The 20,100-nt window shown below is 41.8% G+C and overlaps 1 protein-coding gene across 4 annotated transcripts in view; it reads right to left on the bottom strand.

The window, feature by feature from the left end:
- Positions 1-19,234, bottom strand: part of NCAPG2 (non-SMC condensin II complex subunit G2) — a 53,650-nt gene extending 34,416 nt beyond the window's left edge. For 2 of the 4 annotated variants that reach the window (XM_084859283.1, XM_084859284.1), the window contains exons 1-10: positions 18,997-19,177; positions 11,381-11,486; positions 9,739-9,927; positions 8,475-8,589; positions 7,420-7,559; positions 6,005-6,139; positions 5,280-5,374; positions 3,979-4,048; positions 2,207-2,293; positions 407-502 (exon numbers count right to left, since the gene is read on the bottom strand). In XM_084859283.1, the coding sequence (XP_084715409.1) occupies positions 407-502; positions 2,207-2,293; positions 3,979-4,048; positions 5,280-5,374; positions 6,005-6,139; positions 7,420-7,559; positions 8,475-8,589; positions 9,739-9,927; positions 11,381-11,458 (1,005 nt within the window). In that variant the 5' untranslated portion in view covers positions 11,459-11,486; positions 18,997-19,177. Of the gene's footprint in view, positions 1-406; positions 503-2,206; positions 2,294-3,978; positions 4,049-5,279; positions 5,375-6,004; positions 6,140-7,419; positions 7,581-8,474; positions 8,590-9,738; positions 9,928-11,380; positions 11,487-18,996 lie in introns of all 4 variants that reach the window. The other 2 variants (XM_084859281.1, XM_084859282.1) reach the window with 2 other exon arrangements.
- Between the last annotated feature and the right edge of the window lie 866 nt (positions 19,235-20,100).

The following is a 20,100-nucleotide window of genomic DNA, read 5'->3' as shown; positions in this document are numbered from 1 at the left end:
AAAAGTTGTCCTTTGTCCTTTCCCCATTCCTGAATTCACCCCCTCTCAGTCTAGAGCCATGAACAGGAGTACTCCACTACATTACACTACAACAGGGATGGGGAATGTGTGGCACGCCAAATGTTGGCCTGCAACTTCCAGCATCCCTCACCATTGGCTCTGCTGGATAGGGCTAATGGGAGTTGCTGTCCAACAACATCTAGAGGGCCACATGTTTCTCACCATTGTGTTGCAGATCCTACTTGTAAGGAATATGGTTCACGTCATCTAAGACCCCTATTTTTATTTAACAACCCCACAGGACTCTGGTTACATATATTTCCTACTAAAATTAGTATTCACTTTTGAAAATAATGTGGATATGAAAATACCTTCAAAAAAGGTGACATTTTAGAGACAGAATTACCTTTAATGCTCTCCAAAGAATGGGTTGATAAAGTCTGTAAAGAACTTCTTCAACTCCCTGGCGACATTTATTTTGTTTGTGGAAATAGCTCAGCAACTGACAAAACAAAAATCAATGCAAATGGTAGAAGAGGTTATTTCACATGCTATTTGAAGAACACAGGCCATTTTATCCAGTTATTAGCTTTTTGCAAAATGAGCATTCCTATGGTCTGCGCAAGCAGCCAAGACCACATAGATACCTCTATGTAATGCTTACAAAGTGCTGTAGCTGTACTGGACCACAACATGTATTTCAGATTATACTATATTAATTCACTCTCACACATTGAAAAGGTAAATATTAGTATTTTCAGATAGCTACTGGAAGAAATCCAAAAACCACACAACTAATTCTGTGTGACCAAGGGGAGTTCGACCTTGGGTTTCTTGAGGAACAAACTTGCCTCCCCACATGGCACGTCAACTGCTTCTGAAAAAGGGGGTTATTTCAAAGCCAGCTAGGAGGGTGGGCTCTGCTACTTAAAAAGTTTAAAAATCCTACTGGGCATGCCTCAAATCTTTGGTGCACATAAGATAGCTCTTTGGATTGCAGCCAATGAATTTAAGCCAGTTTGTTGCTGTTTATTCGTTCAGTCCCTTCCAACTCTTCGTGACTTCGTGGACCAGCCCACGCCAGAGCTGCCTGTCGGCCGTCGTCACCCCCAGCTCCCCCAAGGTCGAGTCCATCTCCTCCAGAATATCATCCATCCATCTTTCTCTTGGTCGGACCCTCTTCCTTTTGCCTTCCATTTTCCCTAGCATCAGCATCTTCTCCAGGGTGATTGGAGAAGATGCTGATGCTAGTACTATTAAGCCAGTACTATTTGCCATTTAACATGGGCTGACATTCATAGAGTTTGAAGTGCCCCCTTTTCCATATAAACAAAATCCTTGCTTAGTGTTAACGACATTTGTATCCTACCCTTCCCCTATATAAGGGGTTATCCCATATTACCATCTCAGCAATACTTGCCCTGTTCAGATGCCACAGACAAATCTTGGCTATTGTGAAGAGGCATTGGGCTGTCTGCTCCCTCTTCCTATCAGGTGCTTTCATTCCCTCCCTCAGTTCCTGGACCTTGAAACTAGTTTGCCATTATGCCCAAATCAGGGAAACTATGGGTTACAGCAGGAGTGGGATACCTCTGGTTCATAAACAGGTGCCTCCCCATCCAGCCCGCATTCTCCACTGTCCCCTGGTGCAGACACTGGGGCTAAACTTCCCCTCCCCATGTGATGCAACCAGCTCTTGAAAAAAGCTCTTGTGCAGTCCTTAGGCTTTTAAAAAGCCTCATTGGGGCAACTGAGGGTTTTTTTTAAAGCCTCATTGCTACACTTGAGGGTGGGGGGAGCAGGGCTGAGAAGGGAAGGCAGTTGGGGAAGAGAGAAAGAGGACAGACAGAGAGAGGGGGTGGGGAGAGAAAAGTGGAGGAAGAGAAAGAACTGAATGCATATATGAAGTGTGTGAAAGGAAGTGTGGGGATAGCTCCAACCACACCACTTTTGTCTCCAAACCCCACCACTGGCTTGCAATCCCCAGGTTTCCAATGAGTGAGTGTGGCCCTCAGGCTGAAAAATGTTCCCCACCCCTGAGTTACAGCAAATCACAGTATGCTTCCAACCAGAACTGGAAACCCAGTTCAAAACACAGAAGAACGTATGAATTCACTGGGATTTCTCAGTAGACAAGTCAACATGGAAAGGGATCCCAGAAAGTGAGAAGTCTGAAACCCACTGCTTCAGAGGACGATCAACACACCTCCCGCACTTTGGGGTGCAGTGGAATGTTCCTAGGAAGGTGAATTGCATGATGCATGAAATCCTGAATACAGCTTTGCTCAATAACCTAAAACAAGAACAATACACATTCCTGTTAATATACAAACTTTGAAGCACGTAATTCCCTTATTGAATCAAGAGTACTGGCTTCCCATTTGTTTCTGGGACCAATTCAAAGTGACAACCTTCAAAATCCTTTACAGCATTGGTAGGCACTGTGGTTCCCATGGGCATTAGAGTGCCCCTGGACATCTTTCTTGCTGCCCACAAATGTGCTCAACTCTTCCCACTTAAAAAAAAACCACAAAAAACAAATTGGTTTCTGTTGGCATTGAAAGTGTGGGTTTAAAGGAGTTGTGTTGAGGCTCAGACCCCACCTCTGCCTTGTACTTAGTCTTTGGGGCAGGTTATTTTTCCTTTGTGACTAGCCACACCTTGTATGGCAGCCAGTTTGTGCTGGTGGCCACAGCAGTTTCTCAAATTACCAAATGTGCCCATGGACCCCAAAAGGTTGCCTACCCCTGCTTTACAGTTTGAGGCCAAGATATCTACCTATTGAGATCTTCAACAGAGACCCTCCTGTGTGACTCCATGTCCCTAGAAAGTATGCTTAGTTGGGACAAGTAAGAGGGCCCTTTCTGGAAGTAAGCCTAGGCTCTGAAACCTCCTCCCAAGACAGGCTCATTTTGCCTCTTCTTGATGGATTTCAGCCAGGTTGCTTTTTAGGAAGGTTTTGGTGCCATGAGTTTTTAAGCTCTCACTCCAAAGGAATTGAACCTCTTTCAGTCCGAGGACCGAATTCAATTTTGGACAAGGTCTTGAGGACCACATTCCAGTGGTGGGTGGGGTCAAAGACAAAGCAGGACAGGCCCCAAATACCAAACGTATCAGCGTATTTTAGCTTAAAGCTCTTACTCCCAGTAACTAAGCCTTAGGAGAAGCATTTCAGCCTTTTAGAATGTAGAAAAAGAATGTGGAAAGGCTGGGAAACCACTAAATGGTTGGTGGTTGGAAGAATGGGGGCAGGGCCACCTGAGGAACCGAAGGGGCCAGATTGGGACTCCAGGTGAGCTGGCCCTGGCCCACAGGTGTGAGGGTCAGCAACCCTGCCTTACTGAATTGTTTTAAACTGTTTGATCATGTTGTTTGTAATGGGTGCTTGTATTTTTCTATCTTTACATTCTGATCTTAGTGTTTTACTGTTATACTGTTTTAGTTTTAATTGGTGCTAGTCCCCTTGAGCTATGTTGAGGAAAGGTGGTATATAAATATTTTAAAGCAAACTACTGAACAGGACCCCATAAAACTACTAGTTAGTTTCTGTAATCCACCCAGTGTAATTAACCAATCATCCCACTGCCCTCCTACCTGCAGAAGTAGCTCCACCCAACTTTGGTCTGCCTGGGACCAAATCTTAAACTTAAACCAATGCTTCTCATCAATAGTCTAGTCAAGATAATCAGTGCCAGTTTCCCCACAAAGAAAAGCTATTTGACCATTTTTACACAGAACATCCACATATCATTTTTTTATGCCAGTATTAGTGTTGGTATTTATTTCTGCATACTTTTTGTAAAGGAAGCCTTTCACCTCACTAAAGTAGTCTCCAGCTACTCAACTGTGATATGTACACAATCACAGATTGCCTCTACTTGCACGCCCATGAGTGCCTACAGAGTTGAGAGCAAAAACACCTTTTTAAAAAAATCTATCATGAAATGAAAAAATGGTAATAACTTGGAAATAATATACCTCCAATATCTCCCCTGATGCTTTCTTCCAAGCTCTAAAATAAATTTCAGCAATATGTGTCATCAAGGATCTGTGTTAGTAAATCAAGAGACAGAGTTGGAAAACAAATTCACTAAGATGAACTTACATCTTATTTCTTTAGTGTTAAGAGCCATCCAGACATTCTGCAGTCTCTGCCACAGAATTAAAATTCATTTTGGCACTTTGCAGTTCAGAAGAATCAATTTAGCTTAAACCTCAGCTCCTGGTTTCAGTTGTCTACTGCCATGAAGACTTTAGTTATTGTGGCTAATAGGCAATCAACATCTATTCTATACATTTTTTTAATATTTAAGCCATCACATCTTGTAGTAGTAATTTTTTTGGTCTGTTGTGAACCTACTGAAGATATTGATCATAAGTTCTTGGGTAGTCACAGCTAAGGCAGATGCTAGCACAGGATAAGTTATTAGGACTAGTTGGATCAAGCAACTGTTTCTTTAGAAGGGATCTCACAGAAGAACTGTTGAGACCATACCTTCTTGTAAGAAGGCATTTACCACCTCCATCACTCACTCAGTTAGCCCTAACATGGTCTTATTAATTAGCCAGGATGGGTATAAAGAGCAGGAACCTTCGTGCTACAGAAGTGGAGGCAGCCATTTCATATAGAGCTGAAACAAACATCTTAGGACTTGCAATAATATACTCTAATCATTTGGTGGTCCCTCCACAGCAATATCTACACACATATCTTGGGATGGGCCGACATGAATATAAGCATGAAACAAAATGACAGCTTAAGGAAAGTAGAAAGATCAGCAAACCACACACAGAGGTCATGTTCACGCAGAACAATAAGTAAGAATTCCAAAGAATCCTGATTTATTGTTCACAAGCGTGCTGATGTAAGCTGCCTGATCAATCCACCTTGGCTCTCTTTGCCAGTGGGAAGAATAATTTTAGTAAGCTGGAACTCACCAGGAGGAAAAAGTTTAGCATTGCATTTGAACTGAGACTTCTGGTGTATTGCTCCCCTTACAAGACGGGGCTTGTAGCCAGGGTCTGAAGTTCGCTTAGATTCCTAAATTGTTTGAGAGTGGCAAGCCAGGAATCAGGTTCAGATGTAACACTAAGCTTTTAAGCCTGATGAGCTCCTGGTTCCCAAAGCTGTTCCCACTGGTAGGGGGAGCCAAGTGAGTACAATCAGGCAGCATGCATGAGCACACTTACTCATGAACAGTAAGCCAGAATTCTCCAGAATTCTGGCTTATTGTTTCGTGTGAACACATCCAGTGGCAATCACCTTAAGTGAAACATACCTAGGAAAACACTGCAACTGATTTTTAACAGTCCCATGTATCATTTTAATGAAGTTTACATTCCATGTGAAAAGAAAACTCAGGAATCTTCTCCCCTATAAAAGAGGTCAGACAAACAAGCACTGTAACTTCAGAAGTAGCCATATATACTTTTAAATTTTTCAGTTAAGTACTGCAACATCATATGGTGTGTATTCATATGTTTATGGCTGCAATCTTACACACTTTCCTGGGAGTAAGTCCCATTGAACATAAGCCCTATTGAACACAGAGGGACATACTCCTGAGTAAAGTCAGTGACTGAGTAAGGTCACTGCATCAGTAGAACTGCAGTGTACAACATGCACTCAAGGCAGCTTGCAAAAGACTTATTATAGCAGCATAACATATAATTAAAACAATTTTTAAAAGAAACAGCACACAGTAAGCCTTAAACACAAAAATTAGTCAATCCATTAATTATCCAGATAATTGTCTTCCAAATACCAGACAAAGCAAGTAGGTCTTAACCATTTTCTGCAAGGAACCGAGTAGAGGACAGGTGAGTCTACCTCGCATTCTTCAGGTTCCCGACAACATACATAACTTGTGAGAAATCCCAGTTCAGCAATCTGCTCCCACACTCACTGTTTTAAGGTTTCTTTTGTTGCTGTTTTTTAAAGTATCCACTTGTAACCCAGTAATTTAAAAACAATTTAAAATACATTTAGAAAAAGTAGTCTTACCTCTTCTTTTTTAATATGGCTGACACTCATAAAGCACCGAAGTAACAAATCTTTCACTTCATTACTCTCCTCTAAGTCGTAATCAAAACACAATAAAGCCCGGTGAAGATGCCATAGACGGATTATATTCTGCCCCTAAAGGAGACACACAATTATATTTTTGTTAGGATTATAAGGCAAGGGACATAAACCTGAGAAACCCAGTCAGTCAACTGAGTACTGGAAACTAATACTCTGATCATAAATATACAGTCAGGGCCAGAAATATTGGAGCAAAGATAACTGTTTTGGCAGTTGGCCTCGGTACACCACCAGATTGAAGCTGAAAGGGAACACACCCAGATGGGAGTGAAGTCAGGACTTTCAGCTGGATGAGGGCAAACAAATTGAAGCTTAATCCAGACAAGACAGAGGTGCTCCTGGTCAGTCGAAAGATAGATCAGGGAATAGGGATACAGCTTTGCTGGATGGGGTCACACTCCCCCTGAAGACACAGGTTCGCAGCTTGGGTGTACTTCTGGATTCAGCCCTGAGCCTGGATGCTCAGGTTTCAGCGGTGGCCAGGAGTGCATTTGCAGTTAAAGCTAGTGTGCCAGCTGTGCCCATTCCTTGAGATGTCTGACTTGGCCACAGTGAAACATGCCTTAGTTACATCCTGTTTGGATTACTGTAATGGCTCTACGTGGGGCTGCCTCAGAAAAGTGTTCAGAAACTTCAGCTGGTTCAAAGAACTGCGGCCAGACTGCTGACTGGGGCTGGTTACAGGGAGCTCCCAGTCTGTTTCCGGGCACAATTCAAAGTGCTGGTTATGTCCTATAAAGCCCTATACGGCTCGGGTCCAGGTTATCTGAAAGACCGTATTCTCCCTTATGAGCCTACTTGTGCCCTGAGATCTTCAGGGGAAGCCCTTCTCACCATCCCGCCATCATCACAGGCACGCCTGGTCGGAATGCGGGAGAGGGCCTTCTCGGTGGCTGCCCCAAGGCTCTGGAGCTCCCTTCCCAGGGAGGCGAGAATGGTGCCCTCCTTGATATGTTTTCGCAGGCATGCAAAAACTTTTTTGTTCCAGCAGGCCTTTGGGGATAACTAGTCTGGACCTGGGAAAATGTGACGTATGGATACCATTTTTGTTGTTCTGGTTGTCTTTTAATGTTTTAATATCTTTACAATTTTAATATTGATGATTTAATTATATTTTTAACTTTTATAGAGTTGTATTTATATTTCTGTTTATAGGTTTTAATTGTAGCAGTTTTAACGTTGTAAGGCTGCCTTGAGTCCCAGTATTGGGGAAAAAAGGCGGGATATAAATAAATATAATAATAATAATAATAATAATATCAATTAGCTCAAGTCTAAATTAAATAAATGTTTATATATAATCCTGTTTAGATGGCTAAAAAGATAAGGCATACCACAACAGTTTTCTTCTCAAGATTGTTTTTCAGAAGCATAATGAAAGCAGTTTTCCCAAACTCTTCTTTTCCTTCAAGCCCCTTCTCCCACCACCGCTCACATAGGCACTGGATGGCTCTCAACAGAGATTTTTCAGAGTCTGGTAATGCATAAAGAATGCCTATAACAACATTGAACCAAGTTATTTACTGCAAGCATAACAACATTTATGTGACAAAAAGACCATTAGCAATCTTAATGTGTCTCTAGAAACTTATGTCAAAGCAATTTTCTTTTATGTTGCTAACCCAGAATGACACAAGACAACTGTCTTTTGGAAAATTGTTTAGTGTCAGTCTCAGAGTGCTAACTCCATAACTATATTTTTGTAATTTCTATCTTTAGATAACTATAGCAAGCCACCAAAGTATAATATCATACGGATGTATGAACAATATGACAAAAATGAAAGAGTTAGCTACCACTCATGCAGATAGAATAATTCTAATCTTTTTGAGTACTCTTCTTTTTAGGTATGTATCATCACTACGCAAATAACATTCAGTTCTATCTCTCATTGCCATCTACTCATCCTGTGGAACTCCTGAACTTATGTCTGGAGGCAGTTTTGGAGTGGATGAGCAAGCTAAATTTAGACAAGGGAAGATACTGTGGATAGAGGAACTGAGTATTCTGGACTGAGGCTTGAAATTGGTTTTAGATGGAGTTGGACTCCCCCTGAAGAACCACATATGCAGTCTGCGAGTTCTCCTGGATGCAGCACTAACTGGGAAGCTCAGGTAGTACCAGTGGCCAGGAGTGTTTTTTTAGCAGCTTATGCTTGTATACAAACTGTGACCCTATCTGGAGAGGATGAACCTATGTAGTACATTGAGGATGAAATACTATAATGTACTCTACATGGGCCAAAATTACCTCCATTCTCAGAAGTAGCATTTCTGTTACTTTAAATATGTAACTGCTCATGCAAAAAACGTTTAGCACATAATAAATGCACCAAAGATTTTTTAAAAATCAGTTAATCCCAATATGCTGTATCACACAAAATACGTACCATTTAATATCAGAGCGCATTCTAAAAGAGCTTTGATGTTTATGTTCTCATCTACTATAAGTATGGAAGAAGTAACTACCGTTATTATACTTTGAATCACAGCTGCGGTTTGCTCCTGAAAGAGAAGTATATTATACAAGGGTATTAAGTAGAAGCTACAAAAACAGACGATATTCAAAAAAGCAGAAGTTCTAGAAAATAAGTTTTCAGTAGAAGAACTACATGATATGGCTGGATACTAATTCTAGATATAAATCACTTTGCTTTAAGAATTTTGTGTACCCCAACCCCAAACACATTCAATGTACATAATAAAATTTTCAACTAAGCAGTTATGTTTACAATTATGGTACAGTACCATTGCCCTGACACACTTTTCAAACAGTTGTGAGAGTAAGGGCCTATCCACACATTATGGGCAAGATCTAGCCAGAGCTAAGCACTTTCAATTCCCATTTATTTCAGTTGAATAAGATTTAAACACATGTTTAAAAAATAGTAAATGCATCCCTGTATCTACAAATTTACAACGGAAGAACTTGAGCCAAGAATGCATAAAGTTCTTTAATGAATTATGAGCTGAGAATCAGAGAAGCTAAAGTGAGGCAACTACAAGGCAACTAAGGCAACTACATTTGCCTTAAAGAAGAGCAGGGAAATGACTGAGAGCATTATTTAGGCACTAATAAAAGCCACAGGGCTCTTTATGTGACCCAGTGCACATTTGCATAGAAGTAGCTACTTTAAAATGTGAATAAGGAAGTACTTACTCCCTTAATTGCATTTTTAAAGTATGGGAATAAGGCTAAGAGATAGTGATATGTCCTAGCCAATTCCAAGAGTTTGTATACGACAGTCAACCACATAAAATGTGGTCGGGAGGCATCAGGTATGTGTGAGAGAAATGGTTATGTGGAAGAGAAGGAAAGAAAGTGGCAGGTGGGGGAAGCAAAGTGGGTGAGATTTTCAGGAACAGTAAGTGTAATGATAGGAGATTGCCTGGAAGCCCCACGTAAGCCACTTTGACCAGAACATGCAGAATATAAATGAAACAGACATAGAAGAAATGTACATGTAAGATTTCCTAGTGCAAGGGACAACCACAAGAATGAACAAAATGAACATAACAGATTTTTAAAAGCTACAAAATTAACACTGTTTTAAAAAAGGAAGTATATTCCAGGACATAACATGAGATATTAGGTTACTTAGACTGACAGTACATAAAAACATAGTATTTAACCTATCTGAAATAAAGAATTGCCTTTTTAGCAGCTATCTCAGTTTCTATGTCATCATCACATTCTTCTCTAACTCTTTGCCATTCTTCTACTGGATCTTCTATCAAAACCTGTGCTAACAAGTGCTTTAACTTCTCCCATAACACTTCTTTCTGTTTCCTTGATAATTCTTGAAGCAGCTCATCCAGATCAAATGAATCAGCTGCATCTTTCTGTAAAATGATCAAAAACAACCCTTTGTCACTGAACATAGTGTTTCATATTTCATGTGATATTGCAGCAAGTTATTCCTTTAACATGCCACCAGTTATCAAACAAAGAGTCAATAAATATTTCTACCCAAGAAAAAGCAGGGAAAGCAATCTGATCACAGCTCCACCAGCCACACTGAACACCCATGTATTCTTGATTATCTGGAGTAGGCTCTGGCTTCTATGGAGCAAGATTAATGGCCTGTTGCTGAGACCAGGGGCTTATTTACAGCAGGCTTTTACTTCAGTTCTGCTCCACCCGCAAGTCAATCATGTCAGATGACACATGCCCCTCCCCATAGTTAATGCAGTGTTTCTTGCCCTAAATCCATGTTTTTTTTAAACTCTGTGGCTGGTTTTCCAGTCCCAGCAGCTTCAGTGCAGTTTGGGAGTCCATGTGACCTCAAATGGCTTCAGCTCAGGCTGGTGGAAGCTGCACTGACTTGCAGAAGGGAAGAACTGCATGGGGCGGGGCTTATGTCTACACAGAATAACTCATTGCCTTGGTGATGGGAGTCAGCCCTGCTGTTTTGAAAGGATGCTGTTTCGACCCTGTGCTCAATCGCTGCCTGTCCCTTTAAATATTCGCAGAGTGGGGAGGGGAGCATAAGGAGGCTCTTAGGTATGGAAGTGCAAAAGTATGCAGAGTCTTACTGATTTTAAAAGCTTCACTGCGGGGGGGGGGGAGCCTCCTCACTTCCTCCCACCTACCCATTTGATGGCATTCAGTTCTACTCGTTTGCTCCATGCAAATAGATTTTTAAATGTACACAACACATTACTGGCTACCATTTGCCCCGGGAAGAGCTAACCTGATTTCATAAAAATCCATATTTAAATGGAACTGCCTCAAAACCCATTTCCATGTAGATTGGCTCCAGGAAGGAGTTTGTAATATTGCTTGCCTGGCCCCGATGGCCTGGGTTTTTTTTTACGTGCCCCGTAATTAATGTTGTTCTGTGTGTGGGTGTTCTTTATATTCTGTCACTACAGGTGCTTTGGCTTTAAGCACAAACTTGGGCACTAGAGAAGATAAAAGGTTGGGCACAACGGAAGAATCCTGTAGGGAGCACCTTAAGAGCCCTCAAGCACGTTGGACACCAAAACTGTCCTGAAACTAGCAGTCACACCCTCAGGAAATAAGCAGCAACGTGCATAGTCCTGTGTCTTGCAGTCTTCAGCCTCCCATAATTGTATTCAGCAGATGACCTGGATGCAGTTTACCCAGCAGGCAGACAGGGCACTGGGCTACCCAGCATATTCCATGAACGACAACATTATAGTCCCTTCTCTCTTTACACAAACAATTGGACACTGGTTATTCAATAAAACTACAGCTTGTTTTGCACCCCCACCCAGGAAGCTGAATCTCTTACTTCACTGCTGGCAAAATAGATTTGTCACAGTTACTTACATGAAGCTGGATAAAATGCAAGAACTCTTCGATGGCACCATTAAATACAGCCTGTAGAAAAGCTTCACGTTTTGTCATGTTGTATTATTTTGTAATTCATAAACGTCTAAGGGAAAAACATTGAAACAGAAAATCCAATTTAATGACATAATAGCAATTCAGACAGTTAAACTTTAACTTAATAGTAGCACTAATGTAGACCAGATTGCAAGATCAGTATTTCAAAAATACGTTTCACCACGGAGGTGTGGAATTGTGCTTCAAGGTAAAATAAAATATGTCTGGCAATTTCTCTCTAGTCAATCACTAGTAGTTCAGAACAGAAGTCGATTCACACAACTGCCTCAGCCCATGGCAGCCATAATTTTTCATCAGCCGATATCAAGTTTCAGCCACATCAGCCCATGACAAAGTAATTGTTTATGTGGCCACAACCATATGCTGAATTAAGTTCAGACCAGGATTTTGTATAACACATCAAGCCAGCAAATGCAGTGGCAATGCCAAAAATTGTTCTGGGCTGAATTCAGAATGAGATGGTGGCATGCACACAACCAGCTGCCGTGGGCTGACATGGATGGCAGCTGGCCAAGCAGCTGGCTGAAAGCTATAGTTGCTGTGGCCTGAGGTAGTTGTCTCAATCAGTCCAGAGAATAGGTCTTCTGAAAAGAAATGGCAATAGGTCTATTTTTTATTATAAAATTTATATACTAGGGCAGTGTAGAATAAGCTAAAACACAAAATATGAAAAGTCATGGGAAAAGCATCTATTGATCTATTTGCCATGCCAACCCATGGCAAATACAGTGGCTGGAATTTACTGAATTAGACATAATCCAGGGTAATGCCTGATTATCACCAAAAATACTTTTTATAATTATATAAGCATTTATTTAAATGTAAGTAGTTGTGACATTGTGTTTGTTTTCAAAATAATCATTTGGAAGAGGGTACATATGAGTAGAAGGCATAAAACGAGTGACTTGCCTAATATCACACTAGGAGACAACTGTATTAGTGGGAATGAACTTTCCAGCACCGTACATTCCCTAACCACATCCCTTTCCCTGCCCTCATCCAATAATTTATTTATTTATGTAGAATTAGCAACTCAAACATTCCTTTTTACCACTTCCCAGACAAATACCATGCCTAAAGCGAACAATTAGCCATCCTTTCCCCAAAACATAAAATACTCAGCAAAGCTATGGTTTTCCCAGTAGTAATGTATGGCTGTGAGAGCTGGACTATAAGGAAGGCTGAGCGCCGAAGAATTGATGCTTTCGAACTGTGGTGCTGGAGAAGACTCTTACGAGTTCCCTGGACAAATCGGTCCATCCTAAAGGAAATCAACCCTGAGTGCTCATTGGAAGGACAGATACTGAAGCTGAAGCTCAAATATTTTGGCCACCTAATGCGAAGAGAAAACTCCCTGGAAAAGACCTTGATGCTGGGAAAGACTGAAGGCAAAAGGAGAAGGGGACGGCAGAGGATGAGATGGCTAGATAGCATCACCGATGCAATGAATATGAACTTGAGCACGCTCCAGGAGAGAGCGCAGGACAGGAAGGCCTGGCGTGCTATGGTCCATGGGGTCACGAAGAGTCGGACACGACTGAACGACTGAACAACAACAAAAGTGCCACTGATTTTAATAGGACTTACCTTCAGTAAATGTGGCTAAGATTGCAACTGTTTCCCTGTAAGTCCTAAAAAAAAAAAAGTTTTATAGACCCATAGAAGAACCCTCTTCTAATAAACCGCTTTTCTTAGCGCCAGTCCTCTAAAGCATGGTATATAGATCCACAGAATCCTCACGTCTCAAGTCTCTCTTATACAAAAGCTCCCTAGAATAGCACCTAGCATACTGTTGGTATTAAAAAAAGTGAGAATCCCAAGGCCTCCCTTTTCCTCACCACCACCACCACCACCACCACCCCACCCCTATATTAAGTCCTTTTAACGAGACAGCACCCACACCTTGGAACTCTTTAGTGCAATTGGCCCATATACTGTTGGCCTTTCAGTGTGACATGGACAACTCTGTTTTATTTCTAAAGGATTTTTTCCACTGGGTAACTGGATGTTTTAATCTGCTCCTGTTTTAATTTTGTTATGAATTATTGTTCATCTGGCAGTGCTGCCTGGCTTTTTATAGGAGACAATGGGGTTTTTTTTTACTGTTGCTTTTGCCAATGATCATACTTTTAGGTCATCCTGTACACTGCTGTCTCTCAGCAGGAATGTGTTCTAAACATGCTCAGATAAATAAATGGACTGTTGACTATGTCACTAGGGCAGAACAAATAACACTTCTAGGGGTTTATTGCAACTGATTCAGAAAATAGCTCTCTGATTATGGCTAGCGGTCATTCTAACCTCTGTACTGTCCTGCACAACTACTTCAGTTTTCAGAAAAGATATGTCAAAGAGAAAAACAACATGCAGAGTATTTCTACAAAAGAGCTTAGTCTTTGTAGTAAAAGTACACTTACTGTGGTGACTTGTTGCCCCCAGGAACTAAAATCCTCTTATTTATTTACAGTATTTCTATGCTGCCCCATAATTAAGGTTGTCTGGGCAAAGCACATAAACATTATTTTAAAAATATAATAAAATGATATAAAAACAGCACAGCAGAGATAAATCAATAAAATCAGCACAGACAAGTTGTAACATTTTAAAAGCCAGAAAATCTTAAAATCTGTTAAAAACCAAAATGAGCCCTTAAAAAGCATGGGAGATTTTTTTTAAAGTATTCACCAATTGCCAACAATAATTCAAAGTAGACATCTTCCCCAGCCATGTATTTTTGAAACTGAAGGCAGAATGTTCCTGTATTGCCCCTTGCCTCACAGGAAGAATGTCACTGCAAGGAGAAGTCCAGCTTGGCTCCAACTGTCAGTTGTCCTGGGACTGCAGAACCAAAGGGAAGCACGCAGTGGTCCTGTTCACACCCTGGTTGTCATGAACGAGTCAGTGTGCTGGCCCCTGCTGCTTGATTGCTGCTGATAATTATTTTATTTATTTCATTTATATCCCACCTTTTTACCTCCAAGGAACCCAAGGCGGCATACATAATCCTTCTCCCCTCCATTTTATAGGGTCATCCTGCCAGCGGGAGCAGTTAAACGATCCAGAGACACTCCGGCCTTGAGTTGTTCAGTGTGACATCTGAACCTGGATCTTGGATTGTCTTTCCTAGAGAGATGGCCAAGCACCTGAATCAAATGTACAGGTGCTGCAGAGCATCCCTGAGTTGTTGAGCTGCTGGGAAGAGAAGCCAAGGGGAGGTTCATGACAACCCTGGGTTGTTGTGTGCAAACTGGGCAACTAGCCCCATCCATCAGTCAGGGGCCTAAGGGCAGCTGGGTTGTGTGGGTGTGGAGCTTGGATCCATCTGTTATAAAGCACCTTGAGAATCATTTGATCAAATGTTGGGATATAAACCTTTTCAATTTTTTTTTTAAATTTAAAATATTTCTTGGCCACCTTTCAGGGCAGAAACCCTCCCAAGGCGGCTTACAACAATAAAATACATAAAACAATTAAAATATTAAAAGTTATAAAAATATAAAAACAATAAAAGCCAACCATAAAAGCCAACAATAAACCAACAACAATGTTAAAAGGAGCAACAGTGATTGTTCCAGTCAGAGCCAATGTCGCCCTGGCAGCATTCCGCAGAGCCTCCACGGGACGCTATCTCAAACAGCTTTTTAAAAGGTTGAAAAACCTCTTCATCTCTCCCCTGGAATTAAAAGGAAAGGCAAGAGCAGCATCTGGATGAAGTTTTGGAAGATTAGTCCTCTGTGCAAATTAGCAGGGGCGCTGGGCTCCAAAACTAGCCTGCCAGAGCTTAATCATCGCTCACAGTTGTTTTGAACCTCCTATCTTTAGGAGAAATCAGGGCTGACGTGCTCCACTGTAGTTTATGGATTAAGAAATACCAACAATATTTGAGGAATGGATTAAGAATTATTAACAATATTTGAGGATCGGCAAAATCTGTTTGAAGAGAAGGATGACTACAGCAAGAAGAAAAAAAGGATCTCCGCCTACCCGCCCCATACCTCCGTTGGCAAAGGCTCCGAGAACCAAAGATACAGGGGAGTTACTCGCTCTGATAAAAACTTTGTTTTCGCAATTTGCTGAACAGGCTAAGAGGTTGGATACAATTCAAAATTCCATCATCACCCTGCAAGGGGCTGTGGATTTAATCAACATTTCTTGGCTAAAAATGGAAGCGAAGGTTAATGAGCTGCAAGATTGGGTGGCAGTGAATGAGACTGCGTCACAAGCTTTTTTCAACAAATTTTCTGTCAGAATTTCTCAACTGGAGGCTTTTGCGCGCAGAGCAAATGTACGTATCATTGGTATTAAAGATTTACCTACTGATGTAAATTTGTCTACTTTTGTAGATAAGCTTTTGCATGAGATACTCCCTGTGCCATCTGATTATTCACTTGATATTGAGTAGGCAGTCTGTGTGTCAAAAAACAAAGGGACTGGTTATATGATCATAGTTCAATTTACAAGAATCTCCACAAAAAATTATATCCTGCATTTGGCAAGAGAGGGCGGAAATCTTTTTTGGAAACAAGATAGTTATGTTATTTCCAGATTACACCAAAGATGTTGCTGATAAAAGAAGGCAATTTGGCAAGGTGAAAAATATAGCAAAACAAATGAACTTACAATATCACTTAAAATATCCTGCTACATTTTGCATTTTTTCTGAAGGTCAGATGAAGAAGTTTCTAAATCACGAAATGGCAGAGGCGTAGCTAAATGGAAAATCGCATGAGATTTCTGTTCCAGCCCCATGAACTGGAATCTACAAACATGTTTTGTTAACTGGCTATGTTTAGCCTGTAAGATTCAGGGTAAGCCAGAGATAATTCCATCATTTTCTTTCTTTCTCTCTTTTCTTTAAATCCTTTCTTTTTAAAATGGATATGATATACTGTATTTAAATCTACTGTTTGAGGGTGTATAGAAATGTGCACACTTATTTATATATCTAGTACAAGTACATTAGTGATGGTTGTAAGGTTGCTTTTAAGCTTTATTGTTATATAACATTATAAAATTTATTAGTGATTTGTTATTATTATCTATCCTTTTTAATCTCCTTCCTTTTTTATTATTATTATTATGAGACTGGTTAGTAAGATTTTGGCTCATTAAATTGTTAAGTTTTACTATTATATGTTAACTGAAGGGCAATATATGGTTACTGGAAATGAATTGTAGGTCTGCTTCCTTGCTATAAGACTGATGATATGATATTGAAATGTAAGGTTGATTACTTCTGTATTGAATTTTAATATTGCCAATGTTATAGGTATAATTTTTAAGTAGAATGGGATTTGAAGTTTGTGTGTAATGGAGTTTAAATTTTTTTAAAAAATTCTTCATGCTTTCTTCTTCTCCTTCTTCTGTTTTCTTTCTCCCCCCCCCTTTTTCGTTACTGCTGTGTCCTCATAAGGATACTGTACTGTTGAGAAACTGTAATTATTGATTAGGTTGTTGGTACTGTTAATTTCATTTATAAAGATAAATAATAGAATAAAAAGTATTTTTTTAAAAAAAAGCAGCAACAGCGATGTTAACAGCAGCAACAGCAGTCATATCAAGAGAAGGCCAAGGTAAAATAATGTTTTCAAGACCTTCTTAAAAGTCTGTAATGACGGAGCATGGCAGATCTCCGATCGCACCTTGTTCCAATGGTGTGGGGCCATTGCAGAGAAGGCCCTCTCCCACCTGACTGCTCTCATGGATGGGCAAATGAAAAGGGCCTCTCTTTCTGATCTTAAAGTGCAGGCAGGCACTTTAAATAAATGTTCCTGGTACTTATTAAATAAATGCTTATTAAATTAGAGACACTGAAAAAAAAATCTAAAAAAGAAGAGGAGGAAAATAAATTGCTTTAAGTTTGGTCCTTCATACAGTTCTGCCTTCCCCACCCCCCAAAATAATTATATGGACAGCTTTGCTCATAATAACTTTTCTATTTGTTATGTACCAAAATTTTGCAGTGAGCAATTCATAAAAATTGTGAGTTGATGGCAATCCCATGTAGCCCCCCCCCCATTACAACTGCCAGAAAATATATTTTTTTCCTCAACCTCCCCCAAGTATTTCTTTGCGTACATACACATAAAACATGTTTGGTGTTGGAATTAGAGTGTTGGAATAGGTCTGGGGAGACCTGGGCTCAAATCTTCCACTCAGTCATGAAGCTTACTGGATAACCTTGGACCAGTCACTTTCACTCTCAGAGTAACCTTTTTCATAGGTCCTATGAAGAGAGCAGCTGTGTGAGTCTATTGCAGAATGAACAAGAGAGGATCTGGCAGCACCTTAAAGATGAACAAATTTATCCTGGCATAAGCTTTTGCGAACCATAGCCTGCTTCATCAGATCCACTGAGTATTACAGAAAGTTTCAGGTTTGTATACAATACATATTATATATGGTAGCGTCAAGGGGAAGAATTGTAAGCACTGACATCAGAAGGAAATTAACTGCAAAAAATGACAGCCACATTAAGTGGTCACAGTGCCGTTGTCGCTGATAGCGACAGCACCTGGCACTAGGTAATTAACACACGTCTCTTTGTCAGTGCCTGCTCTAGATTTTGGGGACTCTTGGGCAAGACAGCCTTAATGGGGCCCCTTCCTTAGGGAGTCTACATCACCGTCACCAGCTTCTCCTGCTCACCCTCTTCCTCATCACTGCTGCCACTTACTTGTTTGTCAGGCAGCGAGCCAGTGAATAAGTGGACAGTGGCATCTGCTGCTCCTCCTTAGCACTACCATTGCCTGGGCCAGAGCAAGAGGCAGGTGAACCTCTGGGTTGCAACGGTGAAGAGGAGAAGCAGGCTCAGGGGGCAATTCTCAGTGGGCCTCCTGTTGGGGGGTGGGCCCTTGGCAAGTCCGTGATCATCTGACCCCGCTCGTTGCTGTTTTTGCTACCTCACAAGGTTGTTGCGCCTTGAGTACCTTGGAGGAAGGGCAGAATGAAAATGTAACAGCCCTATAAGCAGTAGCCCGGTTGTTGTTGTTGCTCAGTCGTTCAGTCGTGTCCGACTCTTCGTGACCCCATGGACCATAGCACGCCAGGCCTTCCTGTCCTGCGCTCTCTCCCAGAGTGTGCTCAAGTTCATATTCATTGCATCCGTGATGCTATCTAGCCATCTCATCCTCTGCCGTCCCCTTCTCCTTTTGCCTTCAGTCTTTCCCAGCATCAGGGTCTTTTCCAGGGAGTTTTCTCTTCGCATCAGGTGGCCAAAATATTTGAGCCCGGTAGCCACAGGCAAGTGGGCGGGCTAGCACAGGAGGGAAGGAGGGGCCCTCTCCTCTACCCTTCCTAGAAAATGCAGCAGGCTGCTGGAAGAGGACCAAAGCCCCCCGCATTCCTCCTCTGCCAGCTCCCATCCGGCTAGTAACATTTCTTTGCAGGCTGGCAGCTTTTGTGGGCTTATTTACAAGTCTGAAGTAATACGTTCACCACCTTCAGACCCCACTAGCAGCTGACACCGACTCGACTCGTCCTCCCTTGTAGAGTCAGAACATTCACCACAGCCCCTTCCTTGGACGCATCTAACTTACCAGACAGTAATGCGGATTTAAAATCTGTCCCACATCCCGCAAGCTTTCGTCACCGCCCGCCCGCCCGACCTCACAACAAAGACTTCGCCTGTTCCGTTTGGCGCTCTCGCTGCGCGATTCGAATTCTCCCGCGGCCGGCGCCGCTAAACGATCACCGTCCTCCGACGCACGCACCGAGCATGCGCGCGCTGCTTAACTGGGTGGCTGACTTGGCTCACGACTCCTTCCGAAGGAGCTCGAGGGCAGGAAGGAAGCGAGGATAAAAGGAAGTATGGGGACCTTTCTTTTTTTTTCCGGTCTGCTGGCGCGCGTGCGCACTTTAGCTCCTGGCAGAAGCCGAGCGCTCGCCTATGTGGCTGCCTGCTTTTTGCGCGTCTTGTTTCGGTCGTCGCCGGAAGGGTCGCTTTGCTCCGGCTGAAGTGTCACCCTCAAGAAAATAGGAAGGTTCTATCCCTTTCCCAGTAGTAACGTATGGCTGTGAGAGCTGGACTATAAGGAAGGTTGAGTGCCGAAGAATTGATGCTTTCGAACTGTGGTGCTGGAGAAGACTCTTACGAGTCCCCTGGACTGCAAGGAGGTCAAATCAGTCCATCCTAAAGGAAATCAACCCTGAGTGCTCATTGGAAGGACAGATACTGAAGCTGAAGCTCCAATATTTTGGCCACCTAATGCGATGAGAAAACTCCCTGGAAAAGACCCTGATGCTGGGAAAGACTGAGGGCAAAAGGAGAAGGGGACGGCAGAGGATGAGATGGCTAGATAGCATCACCGCTGCAATGAATATGAACTTGAGCACGCTCCGGGAGAGAGCGCAGGACAGGAAGGCCTGGCGTGCTATGGTCCATGGGGTCACAAAGAGTCGGACACGACTGAACGACTGAACAACAACAAAAAGTGTCATCCCATGTAGAGCTATGGATTGAGGACTATTAAACCTGGTGGTTAAAGAAAAAAATTAGTGTTAGGCGCCAAGAACGCTGTAAAGAAATAAAATAGCATTTGCAACCTGTTTATTGAGTTACATAGTGACTTGCTTCCTCTAAGGCTGTATTTAGACCGCAGCTGTATTTAGACCTCACCCTTTTTCTTTCCCTTCCCCTCTTT

The sequence above is a fragment of the Heloderma suspectum genome, chromosome 5 (assembly GCF_057233095.1).
Source record: "Heloderma suspectum isolate Gila_16-S chromosome 5, 16-S_ref, whole genome shotgun sequence".
Taxonomy (NCBI): Eukaryota; Metazoa; Chordata; class Lepidosauria; order Squamata; family Helodermatidae; genus Heloderma; species Heloderma suspectum.
Note: the sequence above shows the minus strand (reverse complement) of the source record. Positions and strands in the feature narration are given on the sequence as shown.